General features: G+C 43.4%; 2 protein-coding genes across 2 annotated transcripts; one reads left to right on the forward strand and one right to left on the reverse strand.

Annotated features, from left to right (window-relative positions):
* Positions 1-9,125: 9,125 nt before the first annotated feature.
* On the reverse strand, positions 9,126-13,363 carry twnk (twinkle mtDNA helicase). Its single transcript, XM_079292915.1, has 7 exons — positions 13,310-13,363; positions 12,417-13,068; positions 11,150-11,852; positions 10,727-10,967; positions 10,442-10,549; positions 10,173-10,314; positions 9,126-9,915 (listed from the first exon to the last, which is right to left on the reverse strand). The coding sequence occupies exons 2-7, from the start codon at positions 13,041-13,043 to the stop codon at positions 9,598-9,600; spliced, it is 2,139 nt and encodes a 712-aa protein (XP_079149041.1). The 5' UTR covers positions 13,044-13,068; positions 13,310-13,363; the 3' UTR covers positions 9,126-9,597.
* Positions 13,364-13,599: 236 nt separating this feature from the next.
* Positions 13,600-15,841, forward strand: mrpl43 (mitochondrial ribosomal protein L43). The gene is made up of 3 exons (XM_079292916.1): positions 13,600-13,874; positions 14,231-14,337; positions 15,262-15,841. Exons 1-3 carry the CDS (start codon positions 13,744-13,746, stop codon positions 15,477-15,479), a joined length of 456 nt encoding a protein of 151 aa, XP_079149042.1. The 5' UTR covers positions 13,600-13,743; the 3' UTR covers positions 15,480-15,841.
* The last annotated feature ends 4,588 nt before the right edge of the window (positions 15,842-20,429 follow it).

Genomic DNA, 20,429 nt, shown 5'->3' on the forward strand with positions numbered 1-20,429 from the left:
TTATCCACAAACTCGTGACTTTAACAAGGTGGCTTTTAACAAAACGACATGTTTCAAAATGTATTTCTTTCTCTCGGCTGCTTCTCTTCCTGCCGCAGAAAGCGCGTTTGTTGTTGTGCGGTGGAGCTGGAGAGGCGCTCGTGTTTAGAGCACGGAGGCAAAGCCAGCGAGAGGAATAGTGTTTACTTCCGGTTATGGATTTCAAAATAAGATAACCTCGCTGTCCCCTCCCTCAAGTATGAATCAGAATCTGTTTCATTGGCAAAGTATGTGAGCACAAACAATAGATTTGACTCTGGGTTTTTTTGTTGCCCTCAATGTAACACACCGTTCAAATAGCAATGGAGATATAAATAGACACACAACTAAAAGTAACGGCAACAAAGCTGAACGAAGATAAAATGAGCATAGAATAAATATGTATACAAGTGATGAAGACAACAAATAAATACAGAGTAAAAAACAAGAGGGATATACAACTGCATGAAGAAACTATCCAAGAGAAGTTAGATAAAATACAGTCTAGAATATGTAAACCGCATATACACACGTATCAGCTACTGTAAATGTATGTATAGACAAAAACATTATATAAAATACATTTCTGTTATCATGGTTTTATGAAATGTACTGTTCTGATATTTAGCATCCTCTTATTGACATGACACCCAAAATAGCATGCTTTTATTTTGAACGCCAACCGGTATTGTCCTGTGCATGATGTGCTTGACTCACCTCTCTCTCTCTCTCTCTCTCTCTCTCTCTCTCTCTCTCTCTCTCTCTCTCTCTCTCTCTCTCTCTCTCTCTCTCTCTCTCTTTCTCTCTCTCTCTCTCTCTCTCTCTCTACACACACGCGCCTTTAACGTAAAAACACCAGTCGTGGCACACTTTTGCTCACAATCTGTATAATATGTAATATATTGTAGTTAAAGCTCAATTATCAATCACCTGCACCCAGAAGGCACCTGAACTTACCTGTAACCACTTACATCTATCTATCTATCTATCTATCTATCTATCTATATATATATACATACATATATATTCTATTGAGCAGTGTCCACTAATAGTTATACAAACACTTAGAACCCGTGTGGTTGGGTTGTAAAGGGATTACAGGCTCGACTACACCGGAGTGTGATGAAGATAAAAGTGCCCTAGATTCCCAGCTGGTCCCAGAACAACCAGTTCTTTGCTCTGTATTCTAAATATGTAGAAAGGTCATACCTGACTAACCTCAACCCTCTCAGGCAAGCCTTTCTGCTCCAGAGGCTCAAAACAAGGCTAAACATAGTCCCACTGAGAGATTTCAATCTGTGGTGAGTGTCAGCATGCTTCTTTTTTTTTCTCAGCACGGGCAAGAAAATGAGATAAGAAGCGTACTAATAATTAATACAATTCCCTGTTTGCTCGGCTTTGTTAGAGTTGGCCCTCCGGTCCCACATACTTGCTATTATTAAATCTATCCCACAATGACAATGCTGGTTTACTGATGTTAATCAAGTACATTTACAATGTTCACCATCTTAAGTGTGCTGTCGTACTAACCCTTGCTAAATACTGCTAGTAATCGTTTTGTTTAGGTATTTGAGTACAACCCAAAGTATTGGAGAAATTAGAGGGAATGGGGTTATCAAAGTTATGACAGTTCGTCCGTTAGCATGGCTAGAAACAGGCGATTAAAAGCACAAAAAAAGAAAAGAGAATAACATCTGGAAAATGTTAGTGTTGCCTAAAGATGGATTAACACGTCAATGCCGACTCTTGAAAAACCCAGGAAATAAACTTTCTGAGCGCAAAACAGCCGCTAACAAAAAACACATTCCTGCATGTTTTTCCCCACATCGTGTGAGTATGTACATTCCCAAAGTTTTCCTTAATTTTCAAAAAGCTGAACTCCATTTGTGAGGAAATTGGATTCACTGAACTGAGCGGCTTGGTGAAGCTGGTGGAGCTCCAGCAATCAGGCCTGATGGGAACGGAGAGAAAATTGTCCTGCACTTATCCGGCCACTAGAGAATATGAGAAGAGTTGTTAGAGTAATTGATAATTGTATGTGGGTTGAATGTAGCGTGTCTGCTCTTCGCCTGTCGAGCATGGCGGAGACGTTGTGTTCCCGCTTGCTCTCTGCTCCTGGCTGGAGCCGGAGCTCGTGTCCCCAAGATGCCTATCGTTGCCCAAAGCAGCCAGCGTATCTGCAATTATGTTGCATTGGCTGATAATGACCTTCCCCTCCGCGTCCACCGTCAGCTCACTTTATTCATAAACATGCCGGATGGAGATAATTGGTGAAAAAGTAGTCGGTCAGTGCTGCTCACTCAGAAATCTCTTCTATTTGAGGGGCCATTTCCTGAATGTGACACTGAAATACTTTCTGTTATTATGAGACATTAGACACGTGCAGTGGAAGCCAGGAAAACACATTTCTAAGGTGTTCCCAGGTGCATGATGGGAATCATGTACTTTGTTGATATTCCCATTTGAGCACTTTGCAGTTGAGTTACATGATGTGCAGTATTTTCTGTTGAGCAAGCTACACACCAAGCTCCCTTAGCTTGTGTGTCCTTGTGTTCCTTGACTCAGCAGTAAATGAAAAGGTTGTAACAATGTGAACACCAGCAGATTATCACCAGGAGCTGGAGAAAAAGTATCTCATCAAAAACGTGGCAATCATTTTGTTGTTCAACAGAGTTGTTTAAAGTTACAATTCAGAAGAAGACGATCAGAAGGATCAGCTCAGACTAGACTATATGTTCTGACTCAAGTTCTGTTCACAGTGCACACCTGATGCTGCTGTTGTTATTCTACATATTTTGAGAACAGATGGATAATCTATGTGGAATTATCATGAGACTGTTGAAAAGTAACACAGCATGGAAGAGAGAGCACAGGAAATGTCTGATCGGTGATTCAATGCTTTGATTAACAGCAGCTATTAACCGTATTTCCATTGCAGCTGCAGAGTCCATATTGTCTCATTAAAGAGGTTGTCCCTCAGCGGAACGGAGCATATGGTATTTAAGCTTCTCCTCATCAAGAACAAGTCGATCATGAATCATATTTCCATATGTGTAGTAATAACAAAGCGGTCCGTAACGGTCCACCCGTGTCCCTTGTTGTCTTCACTAAGAGACAGATGTGAATGAGTGAAGTGTTTCTGCAGGTTCGGTTCAATAAGCTTCACATTTATAATCAGAAAATGTCACTTGATATGAATATTAACATTTCTGGCATGGCTCCATGTTCGCTCTGTGTATTCTCTGCAGGAATTCAGCTTCTTTTGTCGTTATTGTCCGGAGCTGCGAGACTCTCTCATCCATCTAATCTGGTTCACTGTGCCAAGGGGAGTTGTTTTTGTCATTTATTGAATAGCTCACCCACTTCGATCCCCATTTTTTTCTTTTCTTAATCAAGGAGCTTGATTAAAATATGCAATAATTTCATCTAGAGTGTGAGAGTAATATTCAAGCTCTTTTGTTGATCCACACAGTCTTACAGCTGATAGAAAACGGCCTTGAAACGATCACATTCAGCATCAGCGCCATGTGCTTGGCTTTATCTTACGTGTATCGCCGTTAGATAATCAGCTTAACTGACCATGTTCATGCCGATAATGCTTTAATTAACTGCTGCACTGGGCGACCACTGGCTCCGTTTTTTTTCTGCTCTCGTGAAGCAGACGGTCAGTGTGTGCACACAGTCTGAGGAGATTAGGCAGAGAGGGGCCTCCTTTGAAGGCGGCCATGCGGACGGCTAATTTGAGACTGAATGGGCATTTTCTTTGGCGAGGCCGTGCCGTGGAGTATGCCTGGCTGGCTGGGCAAAGCCTTTCAGAGTGAATTAAAAGGAAAGTCTGGTGTGAGGTGCTGGAGCCCTGCCAGGGGCCCCACTTCTCCCCGGCTTAGGACCACTTCGCTGACGAGGAATGAGGCCCTCAACTCATTAAAAACAGAGCCGGCTGCCCCCTCAATGCCCCGTTTGACAGATTCCTCCACTACTCCCTCCACCTCAGTCTCCACTTTCCTGACCACACTCATCACTCCTACAGCTGTAATCAGACTCTTTATTGTCACCCACACCTGCCCCCTCTTTTAGCCTCTAGGATTTTTCCAGCATCCAGAACAACAGAGTGTGACGGTGCACCCTCCCCAGTCCCCTCGGGGCTCTTAAACAGCCTCCACACCCACGGTGCCGGGGCAGATTAGGCCCCTCTGCGCTTTCTTTGGCCGGATCTCGTGGTTGCATAAGCGCCTGACACTTTCAAAAAGGTTTCCCTGTCGTGTTCAGAACGCAGAGCACACTGACACGGAAGGTGTTTCGATTAAAACTCTGTCACTGGGGGGTGGACGGTCAGCTAAAGGCCCGTTGCTAATGCTACATGACAGTTCGGGATTTTTTAGACATGAGCCATAGAGTATATATCCTAGAGTGACTGAGGAGGACTCATCAAGGATCGGCATCAAGGATGCAGCTGCAGCTCAATATGAGTGCACCAAAAGCCAAAACATGCTGGTTTACCTTTAGATGAGTGAACCATACCGGCCGACCACAGAGACCTAAAGCACTGCAGGTATTCTCAGAGGAGTCCAGCTCACACTGAGAACATTCAGCTGCACTTTTGTGTCACTCGCAAAGGTCATTACAGTTCAAAGCCACTAAATGCCCTTTACGTGTGTAAAAATGACACACTGCTTGATTATTGAATTGATTACAGCCACTTTAGAAATAGGTCACAAATGTACTTTTCTAGCTTCTATCTTACTTATTGTTTCTGATTGTTTCACTGAGGAAGGCCGCAAGATGTGGTTGAAAGCTCTGGAAGGAAATGAAGAACAAGAATGTTTCCAAGGACAAGAATACATAGCTGGTCACTGGAGTTTTCAGTAGATGTTACTTAACCAGGAGTAACGTGACGACGGGTTGCGTTTCTCCAAATGTTGACTCTTAAATGTGAGGTTGACTCAACGTAAACTACAGTGTGAGTGTGTTCAATGTAATGAAGAAAAATGTCGCCCTGTGCGTCAGTGTGGTACACCGATGTGTTTGGAATAGTTTTTAGACAACAATGTAGCTCTACGGCACAGAGGAATACGAAAAAAAAAAATGTTTTGGTCTTTTCACGAGATTTGTTGGCAACAATAAAAATGTAGCACAGCGATAGCCTCTAAGTTTCACAAAATGTGTTGAAACACAAGCTTCCTCCTGGTCAGAGGGGAGGATGTGCACATGGTAATATTCACAGAGGCAGGCATACTGTTGGGTAATGTGGGTCAAACGTGCACAGTGCACGTGCACGTGAGGAAGTGAGGCAGAGCCGCCCCCGTCCCGACATTAAGGGGACAGGGGTGGGGGGCTGGGGGGCATCTTGAAACAGCTTTGAGTCTGAAACGGCCTCTGGTCTGTCTGCGAGCCACGTGGGACATCAGCGTGCTCTGGCTGCAAATACACAGAGAAACAAATATGCACTTTGTGTATTTTGGGGATATTGATATTTATGAACATTTCAGGCCGGTTATCATCCTGATAGAAGTACTGGGTCCCAGTTTCCCACTTTGAAGGAGAAGGAAAGTCAAAGGAAGAAAGCCTAAAGTGACAGACAGTGCGGTGATGAACCTGCTCTACATACTCGATGTAGCGCTCCACTGCACTCAATGTTCTCCCAGCATGCTCTGTCATCATTTCTATTTTAACGTCAGTCTGGGTCAAGTAATGTTCTCACTCTCTTAAAGATGCCGGGTTTATCAAACGACTCTCAACCATACCAGTAGTGGTTTGGGACTGCACTTGGTCAGAGTGTGTGCATCACATAATCAAAAGAACACATTGTTTGCTATTTACTAAAAACTATGATATTCGTTTATGTGTCATTTAAATATTTCCTGTCTCTCTCCAGGCAGAAATGATTTATAAAGAATACATCTGTTTCAAAGATAGAAATGTTTATTTGCTTTTGTTGTTGAGAGTTAGACAAAAAGATCAATACCACTCTAAATAAGAAGATACAGCCAGCTGATGGTTAGCTTAGCTTAGCATAAAGACTGGAAGCAGGGGGGGAACAGCTAGCTTGGTTTCAGGAAGTCACTGCATCCGCCCAAGAAACGGTCCCGACCATTTTTGTTTTCACGCTTTGGTTTTTGTACAAATCAAACAAATAAGATATTCTGTGTTAATTGGCATTGAATTCAGTTGAAGTCAGGCTAGCTGTTTCCCCTATTTCCAGCCTTTGTGCTAAGCTAAGCTAAGCTGCTGGCTGTAGCTTCATATTTACCGTAACTCCATACATGAGAGAGTTATCGATCCTCTCATCTAACTCTCAGAAGGAAACCATTTAAGCACATTTCACAAACGTCAAACTATTCTTTGACATTCATTAAAGAATAAAGATGCTTTTCCTACTTCACTCCAAATGCTTCCCATGCGTTCTAATCAATATAACACTGTCTTGCCACCATGTCCAAGAGGAACCACACTACCATGACCAAACACTCTGAAAATGATCCTGTCTGGAATGTTGAGTAAAAGTCCCTTCGCAAGAGCCAAAGCTCGCAGCAGATTAACTCTGATTGAAGGTCCTGAAATTACCTCCAGACTTGGTCAAATAGTTGATGTAATGGAGGGGCAGCTAATGGGCGGAGAGCTATGCATGCATGTCACGTATCCATGCGTCCCATCATCAGCAGTGCTGGGAGCAGCCGGAGCTTCCAGTGCATTTTTCTCTGACTATAATGTCTGAGGTTTTTTCCTTGTATGTGGAATCCGTTTATGAAGATTTAGTTCTAATACCCTGATCTGATCGCTCTGTTTTCAGTGGATTTTAGTTCAAATTCTTCACAAGAAAACAGGGTTTATCTGCAGCTGAAACATCTTTTCTTGGCACCGTTTCATTCGCATCCTCTCATATCTTGTAGCGTTTTGATTGGAATTCTTTTGGTCTCTGCACAATTTGATTCCTTCGTGATTAAGAGCTGCGTAACTCAAGTTGTTTGATGCTCTCCAGATGGCAGCTATTTGAATAGACATGCAAAGCTCTGATCAGCACAGGCCACTCAAAACAAAGACAACAATCTGACGTACACAGAGATTCCGGTATTTGTTCTGGGATAAGAAATAACTTGAGCTCTTATCTTTGTAAACGTCCTTGGATGAAGCTTAGGGGTGCTGTGTAGAGTATGACTGAAAGCTGCAGAGCATAAGTTTTTGGGACAGTTCTGTGCATGCATAGGCATCTGCAGACTCATTCACTCCAGTTTTCTGTGTGTTTTTCCCTCTTTTGAGGAGCTGGCAGGCGACAGAGCTGCCATCATCTGGGTGCAGTAATGCCTCAAAACACAAAGAGCCCCATTCAGAGTCCTCGGCAGGCGTATCCCACACCCACACAGTCAAGAGGACACCCGGACCCATCAAGCACACACAGCCTGGAGTCATTAAGGAAAGCAAAGTGTACTCACACAGCAGTAAAACATTCACAGGAAAAACATTTACCAGCAAAGGAAGAAGGAGAAATGAGAGCAAAAAGATGGAAGAGAAACCTGTCGATCACCACATCTGTCCAGGAACTGTCTCCCTCCTGCCGCCTCATCCACTGTGATTTACGTTCATCAAACACACACAGGCATTACTCCCACAGCTTACAACAATATCTACGGCTATTCTCAGGAGCTCAGGGGTCCACATGCCGTGTGTGAAGTGAGTGTGGAGCCAGCAGAGATCTCAGAGGCCGACAGAGAGGCCCTGACCTCTGTGAACTCTCGACTGAGGCCCACAATGGAAGAACTATATATGAAAGGGTTACTCCACCAATTATTAAAAGTCTGCTCTCAGGTCTTGGGGAGTACTACTTTCTACGTATCCTCATATAACAGTTTGTATGATGGCTTCGCTACGTACGATGAGATCGTTGGTTTTTGGACAATGTTTTTGTAAAATGGCCTCAAGTGATGTCACTTGAGTCAATGTCGGGTCTGAGACTACAAGTTTGAAAATGAAAAACAAATCTGAGTGTTGAGTTACAAAGAAGTGTTTACCAGACCTCTGTCTTCATCTTAGCTTCTGCCCCGTTACTGGCATAACACACCTGAATCGCTGACCCAACTATAGGCGGTCACGTTGCATTGTGGGTAATGTAGGCGACATGTTTTGAGAAGAAAGATTGTGTGGAATAAAAGGTACGATCTCTGGTTCTGTTGCGTCTACTTTGATTTTTTGTTTTCTTTTAAACTGTCCATCATAAGGTTGACAATGTTTACTGTATATACAACCACACAATATTGTTGTATATGACAAGAGGAGTCCAAGAGAGTTCCAAAGAGCAAAGTTCCCTAATTTTCTGACCAAGGGTGAGACTACATCTACTGTGTGTGCCAAGGTTGTAAAATCACCAAATGCCCTGATATCAAACACACTGGCACTTCCATATGCCCACACTGAACCGTTCCCTTTAGATCATAAATCTGAATTTTATTTGGCTTTGCAGTGACTGTGATGAAATACGACACTTTGAGCATCAACCCATCCTGCAGTGGATCCGCGTGCAGTACAATGCGGAGTCTGAAAGCTGCTGATTCTTCACGTAACCCCACACCGGTGCAGCCAAGGCATGACATATTCATGTGAAGATGTTTGGAAACACATTTGCTTTCATTAAAAGTCACTCAGTCTAAATAATAGATTGTGTAATGTGACACTGGCGATGGCTCCGTGCATGAAAAACCTAAACCCTTTTAACATAAAGTGTAATCTGACGCCACTTAATTATCATTAATTATGTTAAAACGGTAGAAACACTCACAGCAGGTCAACATGAGGCCAAAGAGCTCTACTGTACGTATAAATGTCCAATTAAACAGAAAGATTTATATGAAAAGCAATCTCACAGCGGAACTAGTGTTTGTAGTGCTGAACAGAATTTAACATTTTCTTGCTAATGTGCATGATTGTGCACTTTCAAGCTTATTATTTCTCAATCAAACAGACAACTGGGACAAAAAGACTACGCAAAATGAAATACACACATATGCAGCCAGATGTAAATAAGGAAGTGATGTTTTCTGTGGAGGTTGATTCATGTCATGTATAAAGCACACACTGCCCCCTGTTGAACAGATAAGAAAACACAGACAAAAATATGCATGACAAGCATTTTTTATTTTTAAAAAAAACAACTCATTTAATAAATCATCTTTCTACAAAACGTCAGTAGAGAGCACGCTACGGCAACGCGAGCGAGTGTTTTAACATGAAATACTGAACAACTTGGTGTCACAGTATTTCTTTTGTGAAAACGTAGAACGAGTTTAGCAGTATTTGTAATAATTACAGTAATAATATTCAGAACTACCTGCATAGAAAAGCTTAATATGTACCAACACTTAAACCATCATTCACATTCTGGTTGGAACATCCGCACTTCATTCCATAATGAAATAAACGTTCAGTCACCTCAAATCATTCTGGATTATTAACCATTTGTTTCATTGTGAATCACATCATTTGGCTCCAACGTACTAAATGTTCAGCTCAGTTGAACCTTTTACGGACATAAAACTGTCTAACATGTAAATGTGATCCATCGTGCCCATGAATTACACTATATTATAGTTACTTCTCCATGCTTTCACTTCCCTTCTTAATATTTCGTGGCGTCTTTGTTTTGGCCGCTTTCTCTTTTTTAACTTCTTCCTTCTTCACCTCGCTCCCCTCGTCCTCCTCGTCCTCCGGCTTGATGGCGACCTTCCTCAGCTTGTGCTTGCCTTTGATGGGAGCAGCGAACGTGAGCGAAGACTTGATGAAATCCAGAGGGAAGATGCCCACGTCTCCGTCGAAGCGGTTCTTGGTGACCTGCAGGGACCTGCGGCCGGCACACGTCACCAGCTTCTTCTCCTGCAGAATCAGGACGTTGTCGGCTTCTTGGCTGGCCTGCGAGGGGTTAAAGGTTGAGATGTGTTTTAGTTGTGTTGAATAACTGCAGTTTTATAAAGAGCGTCAGGGCGAAGACAAGTCAATGAATGTGTTTGTTTGTTTGTTTAGATCCGCTACTCTAGCTACAAAAACAGCAAGACTCAAGAGCTCTCTTTGTCCTCTTTAAAAGATGATAAGAGAAAAAGTTGAAAATGGAAGTATAAACTAACCACTTTGCATCTCAGTTTAGTTTAAAAAGAAAGGTGAGACGTTACCTTTGCTGAGCCAAAGATGGAGGCGGTTTGCAGCTCTCGGTCATCCTCCTCTTTCCGGGGGTGAATGACCAGAGTGACGTGGCAGCTGCTGTTGGTGGCAAACTTCCTGAACGCTCCGATAATGTGGTCCTGGACTGCAAACCTGGACACGTGGAACATCTGTTATTTCCCCATTTGTGATGGAAAACTTTAAAAGTGTTGTGCTTGAAGAAACCGATATTGGAGAGAGAGTTTATTGTTGTATTTGTCGTAATGTAACTCTTACTCACTTGTCGACTGAGAGGTTTTCTTGCCCCATCATGAACTGCAGGTTGTCGATGATCACGTGGTTGATGTCGTAAAGGTAGACAGCATGCTGCATTGTGTCCAGCACCGTCCTTTAGAGAAGGTAAAAATGCTGCTTTTATATCATATATTAATCTGTTGATGTAAAAGATTTACTACACTGCAGGTAAGTAAACAAATCAAGGTTGAACTTAAACTTATTTTACTCACTTGATGTTCTTTTCTTTCCTGAAAAGCAGTTACATGATGCAGACTTTGGTCAGACTTACTTGATGTTCTGCTGCCCGTGGAAGGTCATGAAGTAGAGCGGCAGCTCTTCGAACTTGTCCGCCCAGAAGTCGTACTGCTCCAGGTTCTCCTCCAGCCTCTGCATGGCAAACTGCGTCAGCATGATCTTCGCCAGGCGCACGTTGTTGATCTCGAAGCTGCCCCACAACGTGTTGACGCCCTGCATGCAGAGGTCCAGGGCAACCTCACTGATAAAGGTGGTCTTCCCACTGCCGGTAGGACCTGGTGCACAAAGAGACATGCATGTTAAGATACACTATACATGTGTGTTTGTAAACTGAACGGGGTGAGTAAGAGATGATCAGAGATGTGGTTCTTAAATGTACCACTCTGCAGAGTTGGGAGATGAGGACTATATTTTAAATTATGATTATTTGAGAAATGACTGACATCATGCGTCCTACCTGTGAAAACAGTCAGCTCCCCCTTGCGGTGTCCCTTCAGGATCCTGTTGAGCTCCGGAAATCTCCCCCACTTCACTCCGGCCACCTGCTCCGTGTTCACCAGCTCCCCGTACACGTCCTCTCTGAGCTGCTTGAAGGAAACGATGGACTTGTGGGCCGCTGGGATGGAGGATTTGATGATGTGGCTGAAGTTCTTCCCCTGGGCCAGCGCCTCCACGGGACACGGCCGGTACTCCCCGGGCCTCACCAGCGAGCAGCGCCTCAGACCCAGCTTGCGCGAGAAGATCTTTGACGCCTCCCAGGAGCGAATGTCGTCTCCCAGCCACAGCGTCACCCGCTTGAACTGTTCCAGGTAAGGCAGCAGGATCGGCGGGAGGCAGCTGACCCCACGTGGGAGAGCCACGCTGGGGAGTCCCGTGGCCTGGCTCACAGCCAGAGTGTCCAGCTCGTGTCCGGTCAGCACCACCTCCGTGTCCATACGGCCCACCAGGGGGAGGCCAAACAGGCTGTAGTACAAATTAGACTTTGGGACTGTAGCTTCATTGTAGGTAACTCTGTCAGTGTCTGTGCTTTGGGCGGAGAGCAGCTTTACCCCCTTTAGGGAGGAGTCGGGTCCACCAAACCAGGGGAAAACCAGACTCTTGGTAGGTTTGAAGAGCCGCACGCCAAACCTCTTGAGTGTTGCATTTGAGATCTTTGTGATCTGAAACCAAACGTTGATAAAGCTCATCATCCTGTGTGGGAAATAGTCTTGAGAAGTTGTTGTTTTATGGTGATTATACTCGTCAGTATTTTTACAATTTGTCTTTAGATTTTTAGTCTTTTATTGTCTTCTTGTTTGTTTTTGTCCTGTTTATTTATCATGCCGTGACCAAAGCGTTTTATTCAGATTTAGTTTTGAAAAGCTCTTCATACAAGTTTTATAACAAAGGTAATATGTTTTACTGATTATTAATATTATCAATATTTAAATGGCATGCAATTACAACAATTACAGTTGGAAAATCTTAAATAACATGCTCTAAATATTGAAAGACAGACAAAATATATTCATTTAAATGATGTAACTGAATGCTGCCTGTCTGCATGTCTGCCTCTTCCCCCTTTATCTTCACATTACTCGTTCACAGATAACTATAAGATGACTATGTAGACCTTTAGATAGATTTAATTTCCCTGCTTTTCTGTTATTCCTTTGATTATTCTGACGTATACAAATAAAATCTATGGTAGAATAACAAACACCCATGCATTTACTCAACGTTACCTGGAACATGGTCTTAACCAGCAGAGCCTCGTCCTCGGGCAGGTCAGAGAAGGGCACGGAGCTGGACCAGATCCTCTGCACCTCCCTCAGCTCCCTCTCCATCTCATCCTGCTCCTCCAAACTCTCCGGGTATCCCAGCAGCACATGGGGGCTGAGGAAGTCCTGCTCCTCCTTCTGCATCACCTCCAGGCAGTCCTGGAGATCCTCCCAGCTCCCTTCCACCAGCGTGTCTTTGCACAGAAACTGTCCGGTGGTTTTGTCGACGAACAGGGAGCAGCTGTCCCTCCTGGCGGACGCTTCCACGAAGATGCTCGGGGTGTGGAGGCAGCTGTAGCCATCGTGGAAGGGAATCTCTTTAGAGCGCAGGTACTGTTTGATGTCTGTGACTGTGACGGGGCTCACAGGGAACTCCACAGTAGACTTTGCATCTTTCTTAAAAGCCCTGGTCCCACCGTGTGCCAGGAAGTAGCCTGTACCCCGGAGCTCCAAACCACAGGAAGGCCTGTGCAGGAGCCCCTGAGTGAGAGGTCTCACACAGAGGGATGGGATGTGTCTTTGGTGGAGAAACCTCGGGGCTGCCACCTGCAAGAGACAGGTGGTGCCCTTCAGCAGCGAGCTCCTCCACATTAGTTATCTAGTGAGTTCATTGAACCTGCGACGGACACGAGAAGAGGGAAGGAACGTCAAGTAACTCACTGCAAAGCTACAGAGTTCATTCATGGATGACCTATGCTAGTGTTAGTCAAAGACAGAGAGGCAGAAAACCGTTATCTTGTTTATTTTTTTATCAAACGGACATTGAGTGTACAATAAAATTAGCCTGCATGTGCGCGAAAGCCTTATCTAGAAATATACTACGTTTAATTGAAGAACAAACACAAAATCCACCTTACTGGCTCTGATGTCTGCCCTCATTTTCCTCCATGCTCCTCTAGCCCGGGCTTTTCGGTGCGTTATCAAAACAAGTCCGTGTGAAACATATGCTGAACTGCATATATATGTTTTTGCTGTCATTTTAATTGTACAAGTCTAAACTTTAATATGCGCGTGTGAAATATTTCTTTTAATAAATTAGAATCAAACATTTTCATTTGCCAACCGAAGAAGTTTAATTAAATTTTTTTTTTCAACGGTCGTGTCAGCTATGTGTTGCACTCCGGAACATTTCATCGACGGACCAAAGCACATACATGCCCGTGAAGTCGTCCTCTGTGCATGTTGTTGCTAGCTAACGTTAATGTGTGCTCAGCGGTTGTTTTAGAATACTTTAATTAAAATATAATATATATATATATAATATATATATATATAAATTAACTTGTACACGATGACAGCCAGAGGGACAGCGAGTCGCTTCCTGAACAGCGTTCTGCAGAACGGTGTCGGTCGGTACGTCTGCCAGCTGAAGCGAGTCTCCATCATCTTCTCTAAAAACGCACAGAGCTCGTTGGGAGTCAGGTAAAAATACAATTAACATGCATATATATTAATACAAAAATAGTGAAGTTAAGCCCTGCTTTAATTTTATTCTTTGATCTTTATCTGCTAAGTAACGAGCTGGTTTTTAAATGTACTCCAGTATTTAGTTCTGAAATGTGGATTTTGAAGTACAATGTAGCAGAAAATGGAAACACTCAAAGCTGTAGTTCGAGTAAGAATAGTGCTTTAACAAATGTACTTGGTTATATTCCACCTTGCCAGTTGCAGCGGAACAAAAGGCAACATCAGATATTCTTTGGTCAATAAGAAAATACGCTCCTGTATAGTGACACAGAGCGACCACTGCATCATTACCGTCTGCCTTTCGTCTTCAGGGAGTTCATTGAAGAGGGAGTGGTGGATTATGCCAAGAAGAACCCTGCAACCGTCGTGTACGTGTCTCCTCAGTCATGCAGGATACCCAAAATAGTTGCAGAATACTGTAAGTGCTCATGACTTTGTGTTTTGATGGGACGTTCGACGAATCCTCAATTTCTTTCCTCGTTATAGCTCATGTTTTTATTTCTAGAATAATGTTTTTATTTTATTTTAGAGTGTTATTTCCCAAATATTTCCTGGAACCGTTCTGGGAAAGAATGATGATATGTTGAACTATTCACAGGGGAAATGGAGAGAAAGTTCTGAGACAGTTAAGCTCGTGTTGAATTTATAAACCGTCGATGATCTCCAGAGAAATATCTTCTAAAGAAATGCTTAAACTGGAAGAACATACAGAGATCCTTTAAACTCAAGTAAATGTCCATCTGTAATTGTATTCTCCATTCATATTGAGTGTGGTTGCCTGTAGAACACAACTCAATTTTCCTTATAATTAGCACCAACTTAAGTAGTAATTACACAATAATTTAAAGTCACATTTCAGCTCTTTTTCTAGGAAATTTAACTTAATTGTGGGACCGTTAAAAAAGACAAAAAACAAACGACAAAATATTTCCTTTTTTAATTATTGTTGACATGATCAAAAATATAAGCAGACTTCTGAAGCAAATTGTTCTGATAAAAACATACCTTGGATATACTAAAATTAAAAAATGCTACTTCAAAGTTGTGCTTTACAGTTGAAAGGTCAGGTTCAGGATTATATTCTATCTTTCTGGTAAAGTGTGTGACAAGTTTAACTCTGTGGTTTTTCTTTGAATTAAATAAATAACAAGAAAAGTGAACTGCAGTAAAGTTACGTGATTTATGTTTGCTACTAGATGCTGTAGGGGGCAGTATAACACTGTTTTTTTATGAGACCTCTATTCCGGTACTTTCTTGTTGACACTGCTACATTTCCCACTGGGCGGGTTTCTCTGTGTGACCCTTTTTAAAGTCACTCATATCTTTTTATTCCTTCCTGCAGTAAACGGCAACGTGAGAGAAGAACTCGTCACGAGCAAAACATCCCCGCAGATTTCTGAGCTTTTGACCAAGCTGACCAATCAGTCCGGTCTGGACATCATCCGCATCCGCAAGCCCTTCCACACAGACAACCCCAGTATCCAGGGCCAGTGGCACCCTTTCACCAACCGGGCCCCGTCCATCGGCCCCATCAGACCACAGAACCAGGACGCTGAATAAGGACCAGAGTCCGAAGTTACAATTGCTCATTAATTGCAGAATATTCTTGCGAGATGTCCTTCTTTGAAGCTGTTCAAGTGAACGATCTGAATTAAATCACAGGTCAAGTACGTTTGCGGCAATTTTCCAATGATTCTGCAGAAGACCCCACTAACGGCAGAACGTTTTCCACCGTGTCGTTCTTTCCGTTGGTGGCAGCGAAGCCTCTGTAGCTGTGCAGAAAAGTGCACACATCACCAGCTCTGAATGTTGATCAGACTTTACATGAATCCACCAGAGGCTTGTCAGCTGGCATATTAAAAAAACAACAGATAACTGTTTTTTTAACGTGCAGCGCGGAGCAGATGGAACTTTGTATGAAATAAATATTATTGTGCAAATGCTGGCATTGGTGTTTAAATTGAGATTTTCTTGTGAGTTGTATTTTGACAGCTTATCAGACGATCAACAGAGTAAACCTGATTGCAGCTTTAACGGCATTTAAACTGCTGAACAGACCAGACGCACATCAGATGTACACCTTTTAATTTTATTTGTATGACACAAGGGAATGTACATGTTTTTACAGTTCAATACTGAGAAGGTTTGAGGGGTTTCCTCGCTGCACGACTTTAAAGGATCCAGAGCTTAAACGAACATGACAGATGGTTGTGTGATAGCTTGGGGGACAAGTCTCAACCTTCAGCAGCACAGAGCTGCCCACTGTATCGGCTGCAAGATGAACAGAAAACTCCTCCAGTGGCTGATTCGTTCAAATTCAACAAGGCGGATGTTAGCAGAACTCCTTGCTGCTTCGTTCTTTGAAATTCTCGCCCTGAATTCATAATTTTTGAGCGCAAAGGCCGCTTGACCTTTTCTTTTCCTTTCACAAGTGACCTCGGTGTTCCTCTCACCAAAAATACATCAATACAACCAAGTACCAGTCATCAGATGAATACAAATAAGCATGGAGTAAACATGCAAGGCGCTCCCAATGAGCAGATTGCTTGTTTCTGCTGGTTGATGGATACTAGTCTGCTGCCATATAAGAGCTCTGGATGCAGGAATAATGGTCTGGCTACCTTTAGAAGATTCATGTAGAATAAGAGCGTGAGACGCCTGCAGATGGAGGCCAATGAGTGAGAGACAGTGGAGCCGAGCTCTGCAGCTGATTTCACTCATTTTCTCCCCAAATAGTTGCATTATTCATAAGATTGTGGATGCCCTCTCCCTTTTAAATTACCCACCGACACACAGACTACAGTTCCTTTAGTACTTCTTCGCCAATAAGAGATTTAAATGATCTGTTAACTTATATCACACACTTTAGGTACAATTTAGCCTGTTAAAGCATGCAAAGCACTGAAAGCATAACTGGCTGAAAATGTCATCTGTCGTTTCGTGCTCACTTGCTGCATTTTAATTAATCTACAGATATCAGGGCCACTTTTCTCTCCTCACACCCGCGCTCCCCAATGGGAGCTGGTACAGCTAGACCCACGCTAGGACACTACAGGCTCAAAATCAAGATGCTGTTGCTAAGTTACTGCCTTGGAAATGGTCATTGTCATCCCCCCTCTGAGCGAGTGCTCTCCCTCCGCTCTGTCGGAGTCGTATGGTCACGTATGTAAACGACTCTGGCATCATGTGTGGGCTCCATCGCCAGTGGAGGACAGTGGCCTTGCTGCTTGCCACAAGCCAAAAACAAAAGTGTTTGTGGTGTCTTGAGAATAGGATTGTGTGTGAGCATGCATGTTTTGCATGTCATTTCCTGACTGCCCCCTCAGGGGCTGTTGACACTCCCCAAGCTGAGCAGAAGTGTTGTTATCTGCACAGAAGCAAATGGAAATTTAATGAAGTCAAATAAATAAGACATGAGAGATGAGATAGAAGTAAATCCTTTCTGTCAGCAGCTCAGGTGGTTACAAGCAGCAAGTTATACTCTAAGAAAACCAGACAGATAAGTTCAGCGTGCATCAAAACTCATACGGAAACAGTTTGATGGAAGATGACATTACATGACTTTAACAAAATAAAAGTACAAATTGTGAACTCTTTACAGCACTTTCTTTGGCCAACATCCTGGAGAAATATTCTACATGAAATATACTGTATCTTGCATACTGAGGCAGAAGGATGTACTTGCTTCACTGTGAGTTTTGAGTACAGAAACAAGGTGATTTAAAACTGGAAGCCAATGTGTTAGCTATTTGTAAAGTACATACTATACTATACAGCGCAGAGCCAGTGCCGATTGTGAACAGATTGTCCTCTAAGTGGGAATGAAGCAGCAGCAAAGGATCAGAAGATCCAGAAGAAGCTTTCAACATGTGGAGGATTGTCCACAACTTTTACATAATACATGATTAAAACAAACGTTAAACTTGCCATAAAATAAAAACAAACAAGAACATTTCTTTACAATTTTGATTTAAATTATATTAAATGCGAATCACGCCTATAGACCAGCGTGGATCAGAGAACCTTCACTTGATCCTTGTCCGCCTTTCTGTCCCTTTAGGACACAGATTCATATTTAGGCTTTCTGCGTGCAATGAAAAAAACTATCTAAATAATAACATCAGCCAGAAACGTGAGAGGAGCATCGACAGCATCTATCAATGCAGAAAATGGGACTGATCCACAAACACAAACTCAGACTGTAATTGATTTGGGGCCATTTGTAAACTCAGCAGTGAGGATGTGAGCAGAGTAACAGATGACGCTGTCGTGCAGCGGTGAGGAGAGAGATGCGAAGAATGAAGATGAGGGTGAAAACAAGTGAAAGGGCTAAAAAAAAAAAAAAAATTACTGACAAGAAGAACATCGACAACATGCAAAGTAGCTTCTGCCAGCACGTCCATCTGCTCTCTGGCTGGAAGGGACACACGGGTCAGATCCAATATTGAACACTTTTCCAGATAAGCAGCAAAGGGAAAAAGCCACCTTAATATGTAACAGAGGGGCAGATATGACACGTGTGTGGTAACGTTTGGACGCATAATTAACTTGGACAGAAGTTCCATATATAGCCACATATGTGAAAGGGTGTTCAACACATATGCTATTTCTTGAGTTTCACCCCAAGTAATGCCCATTTAGTGTGCTGCAGCAATGAGTCCTGGAAATGAGTCAGCAATTTTGCACTTTCTGTTCCCTCGTCGTCAAGTCGATGGGTTTTCCTCGTCTCTCCTCGATGATATTAATGGTGTTCCACTCAGCTGTGTAAGCAAAGAGTGAAAAAAGAGCCACGTACGCAAGCGCTTAGGCCCGATCACACTGAGATGCGTGGTTAGAAACGTGTCGCCCACTGAACCCTGTTTTCCTGAGGTACGATGCTCCTGGCGTGCGCTCCATTCTTGTGTTGCACATCCGATTTTTTGGCCCAAACAACCAATCAAATCACGCGAGAGGCTTTCCCACTTTAGCACTGACTCCCTGAGGATGCCTCGTGGTTGTGCTCGTGCTAACTGGCTAGTTAGTTAGCCGTTAGGCTGTGAGAGAGCTACGACGTATGTGAGAGTGAAGGTCAAATTCATATCCCATGTTGTGATAGTTTCATGTCGGCTACTGGGAGCAAGCGAGTGAGTTAATCCAGCATTCGCAGCTATACCTATATCCCGCAAGATTATTTCGTATGTTATCCACGTAATTATGAACGATGGAGAATAAGGACCGCACAAGCATTAGTGGAGGGAGGGGAGGTGGACGGGTCCAACAAACGTCGATCGTTCAGCCAGGATGGTGCCGTTTGTCAGCGTTGATGTCTTTGTCACGTAACTCATGTACTTCAGTCGTAATAACCCAGACGACAATCTTCTCCTGAACCTAACTAAGTGGACCTCGTGTTTTTTCTAAACCTAACCAAATTGTTTTGGTTGCCTGAACCAAACTAAGCAGTTTTTTGTGAAGACGAAAGTTTATTTTGATTGGAAATTGACACGTGTTGCTGGCTTTCGTACTTTCATACTTTTCATATCATACGAACCGTTGCATGAGGATGTAGGTTCATCACATATGCGTTTTTTGAGGCCTGTAGTGACGCCTCTCGGTGTGATCAGCCCCTCACTTTGAATCACACCGAGGCCTTTAGTCCTTACTCTGCATATAGAGTGCCTTTCATGGACCATGTTCTCAGAGAACCGAGTGGCTCACAAGGTTGACAAAGAGGACGATTGAAAACCTGCAAGTGCAAAATAGCTGCTGCCCCCTCGTATCAGCATCTGTTTCCCGCATGGCTGAACAGGACACTCAGGTCAAATGTTCTCTGTCTGCTTCTACCTGCAGAGACGACAGCGCTCTATGCAAACAGACAAGAGGCCCGCGTCCTCTCCTCTCCTCGTGGAGGCGAGCCAAGCGCCGGCGTTACTGTCAGCGACGCTGTGACAGATGCGCACAGCAGCAGCAGCCCTTCGACTGTGACTCGCGAGTCACAGTCGAAGGGCTGCTGCTGACTCAACACTATGACACGTTTACAAACGACTCCAGGATTCATCTTTCAGTCCCTGTGTTGTTTTTAATGATAGCGCTGTTCACCTTGTCGAGGAAATACTGTTGTTTTGGCACTGCTCTGCTGTCAGGGTAAACACTGAGGATGGCATGTGTGAAGGTTTTCTCGACAACATCTCCTCACCACCAGCAGCTTTAAAGAAGTACATGAAAAAAACATTTAGTCTCTTTGCAACGTCATTTTCAAAAAGAACCCGGCGTTGGCGTGAAACTATTGTCAGGAGGTCTCAGGAGGAATCTTCGAGGTGTCGACACAAAACAGCTTCAGTCTGACAAAGGCAACGTTTATCTCAGTTCATCTGTATGAATATAAAAGAGAATATAAGCATCTTCTGTACAGCATCTGGTCCGTTCGTCTCCAGCGTGTGTTGCGGTTTCCTCTCCTGGGCCATGAAGCCGGCCTGTGGTGTTCAGTGAATTCAATCAATGTGACCACAAACTGGCTGCTCCTTTAATGGCCAA

Source organism: Melanostigma gelatinosum (genome assembly GCF_949748355.1).
Source record: "Melanostigma gelatinosum genome assembly, chromosome: 21".
NCBI classification, from domain to species: domain Eukaryota; kingdom Metazoa; phylum Chordata; class Actinopteri; order Perciformes; family Zoarcidae; genus Melanostigma; species Melanostigma gelatinosum.